This window comes from Belonocnema kinseyi, chromosome 6, assembly GCF_010883055.1.
Source record: "Belonocnema kinseyi isolate 2016_QV_RU_SX_M_011 chromosome 6, B_treatae_v1, whole genome shotgun sequence".
In the NCBI taxonomy this organism is placed as follows: Eukaryota; Metazoa; Arthropoda; class Insecta; order Hymenoptera; family Cynipidae; genus Belonocnema; species Belonocnema kinseyi.
Window position 1 is genome coordinate 38,678,666 of NC_046662.1, and position 15,130 is coordinate 38,693,795.

Sequence of the window (15,130 nt, forward strand, 5' to 3'; positions counted from 1 at the left end):
TCAACGGGTGTGCGTATGCGGTACAGTCAAACAGTGTTTTCCAGAAAAAGAGCTCTTATTCTGCCTATTTCTGATAAAGTCTCGTATGCACTACGACAGTAAAGTTGTTTTGTACTCGTATAAAGTTTAACTTTACTGCCTAGGTACATAATCTACTATTTTCGGTTTAAAATATGATTGCGACTGAACCTGTGGACCGATTTGGATCTTTTTCTTTTAAGCTGACAAAATTGCAAAGGAAGTTTCTGAGCCTGATTTTCAATTTAGTTTTTCAATGTTTTTGTAAATAAATAAATATGATGAAAAAAATGACAACTTTTTTCTATTTGACGTTTCCGGTGCTCTTTAATAATAGGAAAATTGTTATAATCGCTAATGTTTTATAGATTCACATTATATAAAGTTATTCGATCATGATACAATAAACAAAAAATCTTGTTAAAAAACAAATTATTTTTTGAAAATGTATTTTCTATCATTTTTAACGATTTAACGTTTTTTTAGGTTATATTGCAAGAAATTTAACTGAAAAAAAAAGTTTCGCTGAAGTTTATCCTGGTTATTATTATAAACAAATTTAATAAACAAATGCATCATTCACGCATTTGTCGTCAGAAAAATTAGTTTTTTGCGATGCCAATTTTTTTAAATTAGGAACCTCATGATAATTTCAGAAACTTCATAATTTTTTTATGAATTTTATGATTTTGTCAAACAAATTTAATAAATAAATACATTATTCTAGCACTTTTTGATGAAAAAACGCGTTTTTTTTCAATGCCAGTCCTTTGAACTGGGAACTTTATAATAATTTTAGCAACATCCATCACTACTTGAGAAATTTTATATGTTTTAAAACAAATTTAATAAACAAATGCATTATTCGGGCATCTGTTGACGAAAAATTCGCTTTTTTTCGATGTCAGTCCTTTTTATTGAGAACTTCATGTTAATTTCAGCAACATTTATAATTGGTTCGTAAATTTTCTGATTTTTCTTAACAAATTTTTTAAACGAATGCATTATTCAGGCATTTGTCGTCAGAAAAATTTTTTTTTTTTCGATGCTATTTTTTTAAAATTAGGAACCTCATGATAATTTCAGAAAATTCATAATTTTTTGATGAGTTTTATGATTTTGTCAAACAAATTTAATAAACAAATGCATTATTCTAGCACTTTTTGATGAAAAAACGCGTTTTTTTTCAATGCCAGTCCCTTCAATTAGAAACTTTATAATAATTTTAGCAACATCCATCACTATTTGAAAAAAATTATTTTTTTTAATTTACAAATGCATTATTCGGGCATCTGTTGACGAAAAATTCGTTTTTTTCAATTACAGTCCTTTTAATTAATAATTTCATATTAATTTCAACAACATTTATAATTAGTTCGTAAATTTTCTGATTTTTTAAAACAAATTTTGTTAACAAATGCATTATTCAGGCATTTGTCGTCAGAAAAATTAGTTTTTTTCGATGCCAATTTTTTTAAATTATTAACCTGATGATAATTTCAGAAAATTCATAATTTTTTGATGAATTTTATGATTTTATCAAACAAATTTAATAAACAAATGCATTATTCGAGCACTTATCAACGGAAAAACTCGTTTTTTCGATTTCAGTCCTTTCAATTGGGAACTTTACGATAATTTCCGTAACATTCATAATTAGTTAATTAATTTTATGTTTTTTTTTTAAATAAAAAAACTAACTTTGAAACAAATTTGGGTTTTACGTCGAAAAATGCCTGAATAATGAAGTTTTTAATTAAATTTGCTTAACAAAATCATAAAATTAATCAACTAATTATGAATGTTACTGAAAGTATCATAAAGTTCCCAATTAAAAGGACTAAAATTGAAGAAAACGAGTTTTTTCGTCGACAAATGCCTAAATAATGCATTTGTTTATTAACTTTGCTTAAAAAATCGTGAAATTTATCAAAATATCATGAATTTTTCCTGACTTTTAATTTAGTTTTTGAATTTTGTTTATAAATAAATAAATATGACGGAAAAAATGACAATTTTTTCTATTGGATGTTCTCGGTTCTGGTTAATAATAGGAAAAATGTTTTAATCACCTACGTTACATAGATTCACATTATATAATGATATTTTATCATGATAGAATAAACAAAACAAAACTTTATAAGCAAATTATTTGTTGAAAATATCTTTTTTCTAATTTTCAATAATTTAACGTTTTTTTAAGTTATATTGCAAGAAATTTGAATGGAAACAATATTTGAAAATTATCATAGAAATTCTCATAGAAATTAACATGAAGTTTTCAATTAAAAGGACTGGTATCGAAAAAAAACGAATTTTTCCGTCGATAAGTGCTCAAATAATGCATTTATTCATTAAATTTGTTTAATAAAATCATAAAATTCATGAACAAATTATGAATTTTCTGAAATTATTATGAGGTTCCTAATTTAGAAAAACTGACATCGAAAAAAGAAAAAATTTTGACGACAAATGCCTGAATAATGCATTTGTTTATAATATTAACAAAAATTGTTTTAAGAGAAACTTTTTATTCAAAGATTGTTTCCATTAAAATTTCTTGCAATAAAACATTAAAAAATGTTAAATTATTTGAAAATTATAGAAAACACATTTTCAACAAATAATTTGTTTATGCCATTTTTTTCTATATGGTATCATGTTGGAATGTCTTTATATAATTTAAATATATGAAATTTCGGCGATTACAACAATTTTCCTATCATTGACGAGCAGCGGACACGTCAAATAGAAAAAATTGTAATTTGTTTCGTCATACTTATTTATTTATAAAAAAATTGAAAAAGTTAATTAAAAAGGTTCAGCTGGTATCGTATTAGGAACCAAAAAATGTACTTTTTCCCCGCTACGGGGTGAGGGGGGGTACTTAATTCATGTACGTAATTTTCGAAAATTCAAAAATATAACAATGACTTACACTTATTGTGCAGAAGTTTATTAGGAATTTAATTTTACGCGCTGGAGAAACCTGTTGAGTGAAAAAAACGTAGCCAACGACAATTAAAAAAATAATTGGAATTTTTTTTCGATGAAAATTCAAGGACTTAAAAAAAATCTTGCAAAAGTCCGAAAAATTCTATAACTTTCAGTAACAATCAAGCAGAATAAACTTGTAATTTTGTAATTTAAATTTAAATTTTTTAAATTTTATTTATAAAATATTCTAGGTTTAAGAAATTACATGTTTAAGATTCTGGTCTTTAATTAATTATTAATGGTATTCATCTGCTTTTTGTTTTAATTAACCTATTTCGTAGAAGAGTAACTTGTGTTTCAAAATTTATATTTTGATGCATGATAAGTGAACGAAAATCTTTATTGGATAAAAATTCAACTGTTTTTTGAAAATTTGTCATTTTAATTAAAAACTTCATCCATTTTAGTAGAAATTTCGTCTTTCCTGTATGAAAATGCAACTTTCTTATTGGAATTTCAACAATTTTGTTAAAATTAATCCTTTTTGGATGAAAATTCAACTTTTTGTTTGAAACTTTGTGTTTTTATTACAAAAGTTTATATATTTTAGTAGAAACTGCATCTTTTTTATATAAAAATGGAACAGTTTAGTTAGAAATTCAACATTTCTAAAAAAAAGTTTTCCTTTTCAGTCAAAAATTCAAATTTTTGGTAAAAAATTCAAATCTTTTGTCAAAAATTCAACTTATTCATAGAACTTGCTTAAAATTCATATTTTGGCGTTGAAAAGTCAACTGAAATATTTTCCTGGGCAAAAATTAAACTGTTTTGTTGAAAATTTGCCTTTTGATTTAAAAATTCATCCATTTCAGTAGAAATTTTAACTTTCTTGGATAAAAATGCATTGATAAGAAATAATTTTTTGTCAAACGTTTATATTTTTAGTAGAAAATTCGTCTTTTTAATTGAAAGTTTAAGCATTTTGTTGAAAATTTATCTTTTTAATTTAAAAACTAAAGTGCGTGGGATAAAAATGCACTACTTTGTTCATACCTTTTTAAATAGTTTTATCTGTTTGGTGAAAATTGAACTATTTGTTAAAAATTATTTTTTTATCGCTGAAAATTCATATTTTCTGCTTGCAAATTCAATTTTTTACAGAAAATTCGTCTTGGCTTAAAAATCCAAGAATTTAGGTAATTTTTTTTTCTTTCAAGACTGAAAAATCTTTATTTGTTCAAAATTCATATGTATTTTTGGTTGTAAAATAATTTTTATAAAGAAATTTCATATTTTTGGTTAAAATATCAACTATTACACTTTTTTGTTAAGGATTCATGTTTTTAGGTTGAAAATTTAATTATTTTTCGAAAATTTATTTATTTTGTTATAAATGTAAATATCAAATAGATTTAAAAGAATACTTTTTAGAAATTAAAAAAAATTCCTTTCTTTATTAAAAAATCAACTTTTTGGTTGCGAATTTTGGAATTTGATTAAAAATTCGTGTTTTTTGGCAGTAAATTAACCTTTTTGTTTAAATTTTTTTATTTGAAAATTCAACTTTTAGATTGAGAATTCTTAAATTTTATTGAAAATTTGTCTTGTTTGTGTGTATTGATTGTACTGGATTTTTTCTATGGTTAATTGAACTGAAAATTTTGTTTAAATCAACCATACTTTTTCCTTCAAACAACAAACACACTTATTTGATTTAACTAAAATATTCTCTTGGAGCGAGCAAAATATTTGCTTGTATCAACCAAAAATATGGTATAGTCAACAAAATTTTACTGACTAACCATTTTTTTTAGATAACTTAAAATATTTCAAATGCTTTGAAATATTTTTCAATCACTTAAAATTTTTTAAAGTTCTTAAAAATTCATTGGAATCTTGAATAATAACCTGATATCCATTTTGCTTAAAATTAAAATCTATCGAAAATTCCTTGAAATCATTTTTGGTATCCTACAATATCTTTGAAAGTGAAACATTTTTGTTAATGCCTTCAATTTTTAAATGAAAAATTCAACTCTTGTAACTCTAATAATGTGTATTGTTTTCTTTATTAATCTGACTGAAAATTAAAAATAATTTCGTAAATGAACGAAATGACCGCGGTTTCTCTAAAAATATTAAAACTAGATTTTCTCGAAAACCCTACCATTATTTTTTCTGAAATTTGTTGTTTACTTGGTGCTCATATGTTAAAAAAATCAAGTGAGTTCCATGCGACATAAAGTCCTAATTTTTAATAATTTGTTGAATTTACACCAAATTTGGGAAGAGAATAATAAATCTTATAAAAGTAAAAAATAAAATATCTTCATTAAATCAAGAGTTATAAGGATTTAAAGAAACATTTTGTTTTAAAAAAACAAAAGTTGAAAATTAAAATACTCAGTAACTATGTCAATTACAAAAATTAAAACAGTAAAATATATGTACTGTTATTTTCCTTGGAAAAATTATATTCCATGTGCGTCACTACCTCCTGATTTGCAATAGATTCGATCATGATAATAAATTTTCCTGGTGATTAAAATGACTGAAATATAAATAGAATTTTGTTTATAAACCTTTCAAAGTGAGACGCTTAAATTGAAACTAAAAAACAACAATAAAACATTCGTTTTAAAAATGTTCACAATCTGCTATAAACTTAAGTTTCAAAAACATAAATTAATCATTTTCTAAGTAAACTCATTTTTTCTACTATTTTCATTCTTTCGGGATAATCATAAAAAATTTACTATCAATCAATTTCTCTGAATAATCACTGAAATCATTTGCTTAAATTTAGTCGATCTCACTTAAATTCAGGTACTAATAAAAATGTTAAATGCATCAGAATTCAAGCGTACGTACACGTGTTAAGTTACATCCACATTCAATATTGTTAGGCTCATTTAAATTAATTTGAATTCACTTTTAGTTTACTAATTTTTTAAATGCTCGAATATTGATTAATTCTAAATGTAAATTGTTCACTTTTGAATTATTAATTGGGTTGGCCGATCTTGAACTCATATCCTGGTTTGTACAATTTATACAAGCTCTTCAATTTTGAAGATTTACAATTAAAACTCTTCAATCTTAACGATTTGATGTTTAAATATTTTGAATTTTAAAAGGTTTGCAACTCAAAGTTCTGCAATTTTGAAGATTTAAAATTCAAATTTATTAAGTTTTAAGATTTTTAATTTTAAGGTATGTAATTTTGAATATTTTTTAAATGATTTAATTCAGACTTAAAGATTTAAAATGATAATTTCTTTCATTTTTAACATTTTTAATTGAAGACTCTTCAATACTTAATGTGAATTATCGACATTTTTTTGAAATAGTTTAATTTTCAAAATTAAAATTTATCCAATTTTCAAAGTTTATACATGTATAGTATCTGATTTTTAACAATTTTTCAATATGTAGTTCAATTTTGAACTTTTAAAATTGAAATTTAATGATTTTTAAGATTTATATTTTAAAGGTGTGTAATTTTTAATCTTTTTAATACGTAATTCAGTATATAGTTCTTGTAAATTTACAAAGCAACATAGAAAAGAGTCTTTGAATGGACATTCTTAGCTGATTTCAAAAACAAATTAGCTCGTAGGATAAACGTTAAACTCTTAATAATTAATTAAAGTTGTTTGAATAACTAATATATCTTATAAATTTACAAAGAAAAATAGAAAACAGTCATCGAATAGACATTCTTGGTTGGCTTCGTAAACAGATTTACTTGTAGAAAAAAGGCAAACATTACATTTTTTAATTAAAATTGTTTAAATAATTAATAGTTCTTGTAAATTTGTAAAGCAGTATAGAAAAGAGTCATCGGTTAGACATTCTTAGTTGATTTTAAAAACAAATTAACTCGTAGGATAAACGTTAAACTCTTAATAATTAATTAAAATTGTTTAAATAACAAATATATCTTGTAAATTAACAAAGCCAATAGAAAACAGTCATCGAATAGACATTATTGTTTGACTTCGTAAACAGATTTACTTCTAGAAAAAAGGACAAACTCTTAATTTTTTAATTAAAATTATTCAAATAATTCATTGTTCTTGTAAATTTACAAAGCAAGCTAGAAAAGAGTCATCGGATAGACATTCTTAGTTGACTTCGAAAAAAATTGATTAGTAGGATAAAAGCCAAACTTTTAATTTTGTTATTAAAATTGTTTAAATAATTAATCATTTTTGTAAATTTGCAAAGCAATATAGAAAAGAGTCATCGGATAGACATTCTTAGTGTAATCCGTAAACAAATTGACTTGTAGAAAAAGGCCAAACGCTTAACTTTTTAATTGAAATTGTTTAAATAATCAAAAGTTCTTATAAATTTAAAAGGCAATATATAAAAGAGTCACCAGATAAACATTCTTAGTCGACTCCGTAAACAAATTAAAATGTAGAAAAAAGGCCAAACTTGAAATTTTTTAATTAAAATTTTTTAAATAATCAATGGTTCTTGTGAATTTACAAAGAAATCTAGAAAAAAGTCATCGGATAGACATTCTTAGTTGACTTCGGAAACAAATTGATTCGTAGGATAAAGGCTAAGCTTTTAATTTTTATATTTCAATTGTTTACATAATTAATAGTTTTTGTAAATTTGCAAAGCAATATAGAAAAGAGTGACTTGACTCCGTGAAGAAATCCACTCGTAGAAAAAGTCAAACTCTTAATTTTTAAATTAAAATTGTTTAAATAATTAATAGATTTTGTAAATTTACAAAGCAACATAATTAATTAAACGTATTCTATAGAGAAGAGACATTTATGAAAATTGTTTAAATAAATACAATGTTTGAAGATTAAACAAAAAGTTTAATTTGAAAAAAATTTAATTTTTAAGAATGTAGTTCAACTTTGAAACGCAGCTGATAAATTTTACACCAATAAGATACATTATTGAACGAACAAAAATTAATTTTCTGTCTAGAAAGAAAAGAATTTTTAACAAAACCCAAACATTCCGAACCAAAAAAATTAATGTACTACAAAAAAATACGATTTTTCAATAAAATTCAAATGTTATCAAACAGAAAGTTAAATTTTGAAGAAAGAAAGAAATTGATTCGTTTATGTTTAAGAAATTAGTTTGCATTTAAAACCTAGTTATTAAATTTTTAACCAAGAAGATGAAAATTTAGACTAAAAGATTAATTTTCTACAGAAAAACAAGAGCTTTTAACCAAATTCAATCATTCTGAACAAAAAAGTTGAATTTTCAACTAAAAACGTAAATTTTTAAACAAAAACTTTAATTTTCTATAAAAAAGACGAAATTTCAATAAAATTTAAGAATTCTCAATCAAAAAGTTGAATTTTCAACTAAAAAAAAAGTTTTTAAACAAAAAGATGAAACCACCACCGAAAAAAAACGATTTTTCAATAAAATTTAAGAATTCTCAACCAAAAAGTTGATTTTTCAACTAAAAACTTAAATTTTCAAATAAAAGATTAATTTTCTAGCAAAAACATTTATCATCTGGAAAATTTACCATATGTACTTTTAGAAAAAAAATTTCTCTAAATTCGAAACGGCTAATTTAATATACGTGTAACGTTATTTTGGCTAGGACGCCCCCCCCCCACCTTCACCCCTTACTAACCATAGTTTTTGTAAGATCCCCCACCCCACCTTCCTAAAGTGCTAATGTAGTTTAGGGACGATCCCTTGCCCAGTTTTTATTACCATAATTTAAAAATTAATTTTTTAAAATGTAGGAAGAAAAGATTTTTACTTATTCGTAATATTTACCAATAAATAGTATAAGAAATCATTCGAAATCATTGAAAACATCATTTCGAAAAATTATTCATTATCATATTTAGGAGATGTAGTGACTTGGTCACTTTTGAATTTCTAAAAGGTAAAATACTTGTTTGTTACGTGAGTTCTAACAACAATTATTCCTTTACAAATTATAAATAATAACAATTTTTTAAATTTTCGATTTAATTTTTAATTTCTCCAGGTTGTTACAGCGATGGAATCAGGTTTTATACCTCCTAATCTTCATTACAAGGAATCTTCTGACAAAATCCCTGCTCTAAAGGAAGGTCGTGTTAAGGTTGTCACAGAACCGACCCCATGGACTGGAAGCTATGCTGCTATTAATAGTATGGCCATGACCGGTAGCTTTAGCAATATAATTTTAAAATGTTGCGAAAAAGAAAAGAAAAATGGTGGACAACCTGAAGACAATCTTTCTCGATTAATCATTGCTTCAGGATGCACCGAAGAAGCTGTCGAAACCATTCTAAACGATGTTAGTTACTCAATTCATTCAATACTTCAGATTTTAACATTATAAAATATTTATAGAAAATAATATTTATAATCTTCCCTAGATGGAAAGTAGGCCAGTTGATGTGGAAATGGTTCAACTTTTGTCTGACTTGTTTGAAGTCGATACTCCTGCTCATTTGTATCGAGGATACACATTACTTCCTCCACGTGGGTTACCAAAAACTAAAGTACGAGAGATTCAATTCAATACAAGTGTTCCTAGAGAAATTTGGTATCTCTTCTCTGGAATGGGTTCCCAGTGGGTCGGAATGGGTAATCCTTCAACCTTTTTTCAACAAATATCTCTATCATTATCATTTTATTTTTTTATCTAGAGAATTTGCTTGCAAAAAACTATTATAAGAAATTAACTGAAAATATTTTCATCACAGGCGAAGCTTTATTGAAACTACCTGTCTTCGCGGACGCCATAAAAAGATGCGATGCTGTTCTAAAACCTCGTGATGTTGATATATATCGCATCATTACGGAAAAGGATCCTAAAATGTTTGACAATATCGTCAATTCCTTTGTTGGCATTGCTGCCATTCAGGTAATTTGTATTGCTATCTTAAAAATGCTTCACAAATAATGAACACTAATTTTTAAAAATTAATCTATCAACAAATTCTCGTCCTCTCTTAGATTGGTCTCGTGGATCTTCTGACGTCGATTGGACTAAAACCAGATTTTATAATTGGTCACTCAGTCGGAGAGTTGGGCTGTGCTTATGCTGATGGTTGCTTTACAGCAGAACAAATGATTCTTTCTGCACTGTCGAGAGGTCTTGCATCTGTAGAAACAAAACTGCCAACTGGTTCTATGGCTGCCGTTGGTCTTGGTTATGACAATGTTTTACCTCTTTGTCCTCCTGATATCGATGTGGCATGTCACAATGGACCAGATAGTACAACAATCAGTGGTCCCGCAGACTCCATGAAAAAATTCGTAGCAGACCTAACGGTTAGAATGACACTAAGCTAATTTTAATATTTAACATGCAAATCTAACTGCTGATCCTAATTTCTCAGGCTAAGGGCATCTTTGCCAAAGAAGTGGCTTGCAGTAACATAGCCTACCACAGCAGATACATAGCATCAGCTGGTGGAAAATTGAAGGAATATCTTCAGAAAGTAATACCAAATCCACGACCACGCAGTGATCGCTGGGTCAGTTCATCAGTTCCACGTGATGAATGGAATTCTGCTAAAGCTCGATTGTCTTCTGCAGAATACCACACAAACAATCTTTTAAGTCCTGTTTTATTTGCTGAGGCTTCCAGAGCTATTCCAGCGAATGCAATTGTTATCGAAATTGCACCTCATGGTCTACTACAGGCTATTGTCAGGAAATCGCTACCAGAAAGTGTCATCAATGTGCCTCTAACCAAACGTGGTCATCAAGACAATACTGAATTCTTGATGGGTGCTTTGGGAAAAATATACAATACTGGACTTAACATCAATGTGTCGAAACTTTATCCTAAGGTCAGCTATCCTGTATCACGTGGAACACCTTCGATATCATCTTTAATCAAATGGGATCACTCACTTGAGTTGTAAGTAATCCATAATCTTCCATAAGAATCTGTAAATCTTATTCTTTAACTTTTGTAGGTACACCAACTTTTATGAGAAGGGAAAACAGGTTACTGAAGGAGAGATGAATTTTGCAATAGAATTAACTGAAGATAAATGGAAATTTATGGGAGGAAACAAGATCCATGGAAAAGTTGTTCTTCCAATATCGGCATACTTGGACCTTACATGGACTGTTTTCAAATCCATAAAAGAAGACACAGAAATTCCTGTGGTTTTTGAAAATGTACAAATACATAAGCAGCAGATAGAAATTGCAGATAGTGAGCCCTTGGTGTTGGTTGTAATGGTTCAGAAAGGTGATTATCATCAAATTGGTAATATAAACTTTGTTAATGAATGATTAATAATGTATTTTTATTCTTTTGATAGGTACTGGAACATTCGAGATCACCAACACTGAAAGTTTACTTTGCTCTGGAAGTTTGCGAGAGACAGACGCCCCAGAACAGGAGCGTATTCAGGTTCCTAAGAAAGCTGTTAAGGCACACGAGGGACTGAGTGAAAGTGATGTTTACACTGAATTGCAAATGCGAGGTCTTCAGTGCTCAGGAGACTTCAGAAGTATTCGTAAATCATCTGCTAATGGTTCAAATGGTATCCTTGTTTGGAAAAACCAATGGATTACCTTTTTGGAAGGAATGATTCAGATTAGAGTTCTTGGCAATGATGTAAGAGGAACGCAAGTTCCTATTAAAATTAGGAAAATCATTATCGACTTGAAACAGCACAAGGAAGCAACGAAGAATTCAAGTGGTAAGTGAGAAGATAAATCTTAAGAAGGGTAAAGCAAATAATTTAAATTACAATAAATTTGTTTTCCTTGTACAGAAATCCCTGTTATAAATGATCAGCGAATCAACGTCGTGACTGCAGCTGGTGTACAAATCGAAGGAATTTCGCTCACCTCTATTCAACATGAACCATCGGCAGGTAAAGTGATTGCCGAAGAAATTAAAATGATTCGTAGTACAGATAGCATGGCATTCAATTTGCCAGCGATCTTTAGGATAATTCTGCAATTACTAGCTGAGAATTCAAGCAAAGCAAACATTATTCGACTCGTCAATGACGAAACTGCTGACATAGAAAAAATTAAAGAATCCTTCCAAACAATTCTTGAAAATACTCCAGAAAGCTCAAAGTTTAAAGTAGATGTGGTTCCCACATCATGGTTATCGACCAATGGATCAAAATCTAAAGATGCTGCACTCTTGGTTCTTCGGGACATCAGACTATGCAATAAAAATGACCTTTCAAGTCTCGTATCAGACGGGTCTTTCTTATTAAGTTTCGCTGAACCCAGAAACGAAACTTCGGTCTTAAAAACGACTGAATCAGCAGGACTGGGACTTGTTCTAAAAAAACTTCCTTCTTCAGACAGAGTTGCAATCCTCCTTCGTAGAAAAAGGCTTATAAAAAAAACAAGTGTCCTCGAGATTATTGATGAGCAAGATTGGACTAACCAGATTAGATCAAAACTTAATTCCAAAGATTGCGATCGACTAATTCTTGCAATCAGAACCAACAATTGTGCTAAGCTTTATGAAAACCTCGAAATTCTTCAAAAAGAAGCTGATGGAAGCAAGATTCGAATTGTACACATTCAGGATCCTGAAGCTCCAAGACTTTCGCTCCTGGAACCTTTGTATCAGGCTCAACTCGAGCTAGATCTGAAACTAAATGTCCTTTTACCTGGGAAAATCTGGGGAACATACAGAAGTTTTCCAATCTCTTCAAATCTTCGACAGGTTAGTAATTGGAAAGCAAGTCAGCTACATCCCTCTGATTTGGATTCTATTTCTTGGGTAAAAGAGTCCTCTGAAGTTGAGAAAGCCATCAAGGTTGAGTATTCTGCAGTGAACCGTCCGGATATATTAATAGCAACTGGAGAATCAAATTCAGAGAATTCTGGAAAGGAGAGACTAAAGATAAACTCCTTTGGTTTGGAGTATTCTGGAATTGATCCGAAAGGTACTAGAGTGATGGGAATTTCTGCAGGTGGAACTCTTTCTAATTTCACATCAACTGATGCTGATTATATATGGACGATACCTGAAAATTGGTCCTTAGAAGATGCTGCAACAGTACCTCTCGCATATACAATTGCAAACATAAGTCTTCACATGAAGGGAGAACTAAAGAAAAAGGAATCAGTACTTATTTATAATGGTAGTTGTGCCTTTGGACAGGCAGCTATTAATTTGGCACTTAAAGAAGAATCTAGAGTCTTCACGATGTATGTTAATGAAAGCGAAAAGAAACTCCTTAGGAGTAGGTATCCAAATATACCAGAAAGCAATATTATCAACATTACATCAATCTTTGCTGATCAGATTTTGAAATTGACTGAAGGAAAAGGTGTTGATGTAGTTGTATACAACGGTAATGATCTAAAAAAAATAGAAGCTTGCTTGACATGTGTTAAAAATAATGCCAGGATCATTGTTCTTGGAGATCTTCCAGGAGCATTTAGTGAATCAGTTGGTATGGAAATTTTTTTACGGGAAGCTGCAATCTTTTCGGTCATCCCAAAGAAAGTAATGGATGCAGAACCAGCTACGAGAAAAAAATTAGCTCAGTTAGTAAAAAATGGAGTGGCTTCGGGGGTTGTCAAGCCATTGCCCAGAAATGTGTATTCTCGGGAGATGTTAAAGAACGCATTTGTTGATGGAGCTATTAAGAAGAATTACGGAAAGGTAAAGAAAATGATCATTATCTAGGAAATTATTAAAGCCTATAATCTTTTATTATAATTTGTAGATGATAGTGAAACTTCAACCTCAAGATTCGAGCAAGAAAGCTCTTGCTGTACCCCGTTTCTTATGCAAAACTGATGGATCCTATTTGATAATTGATGGACTAACAGACTTTGGTCTTGAACTCGCTGATTTCTTGGTTGTTCGTGGAGCAAAAAATATAGTCATAGCGTCCGGTTCGAAAAATACGAGGGCCTATACCAACTTCAGAGTAAGTTTATGGCGAGGATATGGAGTAAGAGTTGTAGTTCGCGAAGAATTGGACCTTTCCAAAAAACAAAATGTTCAAGCCCTTCTGAAAGAAGCTACATCACTTGGTAAAGTAGATGCTATATTTGACATTCAACGTATTGATAATTCTTCAAAAAGAACTTCCAGTTCGAAAGATTTGTTTACGAAATTTTTGGTCGAAGTGTCTAAAGAAAGTTGTCCTGCCTTGAGGCAATTAGTCATTTTCTCAGCTGCAAAAACTAATAGCGAAAATTTAGTTAGTGTTTTATTGAGAGAAACTGTCCTCGTGAAGCTTTGTGAAGAAAAATATAAGGAAGGTTCTCCGGGTCTTTTGGTTCTTTTGGGACCCATGGAAGGAATTGTAGAATCAAAAACTCAGAGTGGACAGAAAGTACCTTTGCTCGCTGTTCCAAGATCTCTGGAACAATTAGATCATTTGATCGGATTAAATGCATCTGTTGTTGCTGTTTCTTACCAATCTTTCACCAAAGAATCTACTCAGGTAAGAAACAAATGAACCATGATAGCTCTCTCATCTAAACAGTTTAAATGCAGTTAAAGATATGATTTTAATATATTTTTGTGTTTTGTTTTTAGGTTTTAAGCCGCGAGAAAAATTCTGATACGAAAAATGAGTTATCGTTGTTTGAAGAATACATTAATAAAATTGAACCACTGTCATCCTCTAGGTTCAGAAACTTAGATGTATGATAACTTCGTAAGTCCTAGTATCAATCTATAGTCATCATCGAAGAAGTCTTCATTTTATAATTTCTTATAAGTTTAATTGTATGCATAATAAATTATTCCAGTTAATAACAATCTCTTAAGTCATTTTATTTTAAATTTCTTGAAAACTTATAATTATCTGATCAAAGCGAATACCTCTATTTTTATTTTATTATTTGAACACAAGACTTTCCAAAACTGTTTGTCCTTATTGACCTTTATTAAACTAAAATAAATGTTTAAAAACTCTATTACATTAAGATGCGGGAAAAGACGAAAATATTGAACAAATCATAGTGCATCACTGATATGAAAACAAAATGTTGCTTATGAATGTTTTGATTTTCACATGTGCTGTTTAATACTTGGAAAGAAAATTTGTTTCCTTCAAGCTTCATGAATACTTTATAAATGATTGATCGACAACATTAACAGACCAACCTTCAAGAAAGCAGCCATTACTTGAAAAGTTACACTGTTAAAAATTTATGTTGCAAATTTCCACTCAATGTATTGAAAGTTTATTTCCGAAACGTAAGTTAACGT

At 28.8% G+C, this 15,130-nt stretch overlaps 1 protein-coding gene across 1 annotated transcript in view; it reads left to right on the plus strand.

The window, feature by feature from the left end:
• LOC117174045 (fatty acid synthase-like) overlaps window positions 1-14,677 on the plus strand; it is a 23,223-nt gene extending 8,546 nt beyond the window's left edge. Inside the window, exons 5-14 of the mRNA XM_033362694.1 lie at window positions 8,954-9,247; window positions 9,330-9,540; window positions 9,660-9,820; window positions 9,913-10,230; window positions 10,299-10,825; window positions 10,884-11,164; window positions 11,238-11,621; window positions 11,697-13,564; window positions 13,629-14,357; window positions 14,453-14,677. Of these exons, the coding sequence (XP_033218585.1) occupies window positions 8,954-9,247; window positions 9,330-9,540; window positions 9,660-9,820; window positions 9,913-10,230; window positions 10,299-10,825; window positions 10,884-11,164; window positions 11,238-11,621; window positions 11,697-13,564; window positions 13,629-14,357; window positions 14,453-14,566 (4,887 nt within the window). The 3' untranslated portion in view covers window positions 14,567-14,677. The remainder of the gene's footprint in view (window positions 1-8,953; window positions 9,248-9,329; window positions 9,541-9,659; window positions 9,821-9,912; window positions 10,231-10,298; window positions 10,826-10,883; window positions 11,165-11,237; window positions 11,622-11,696; window positions 13,565-13,628; window positions 14,358-14,452) is intronic.
• Window positions 14,678-15,130: the final 453 nt, after the last annotated feature.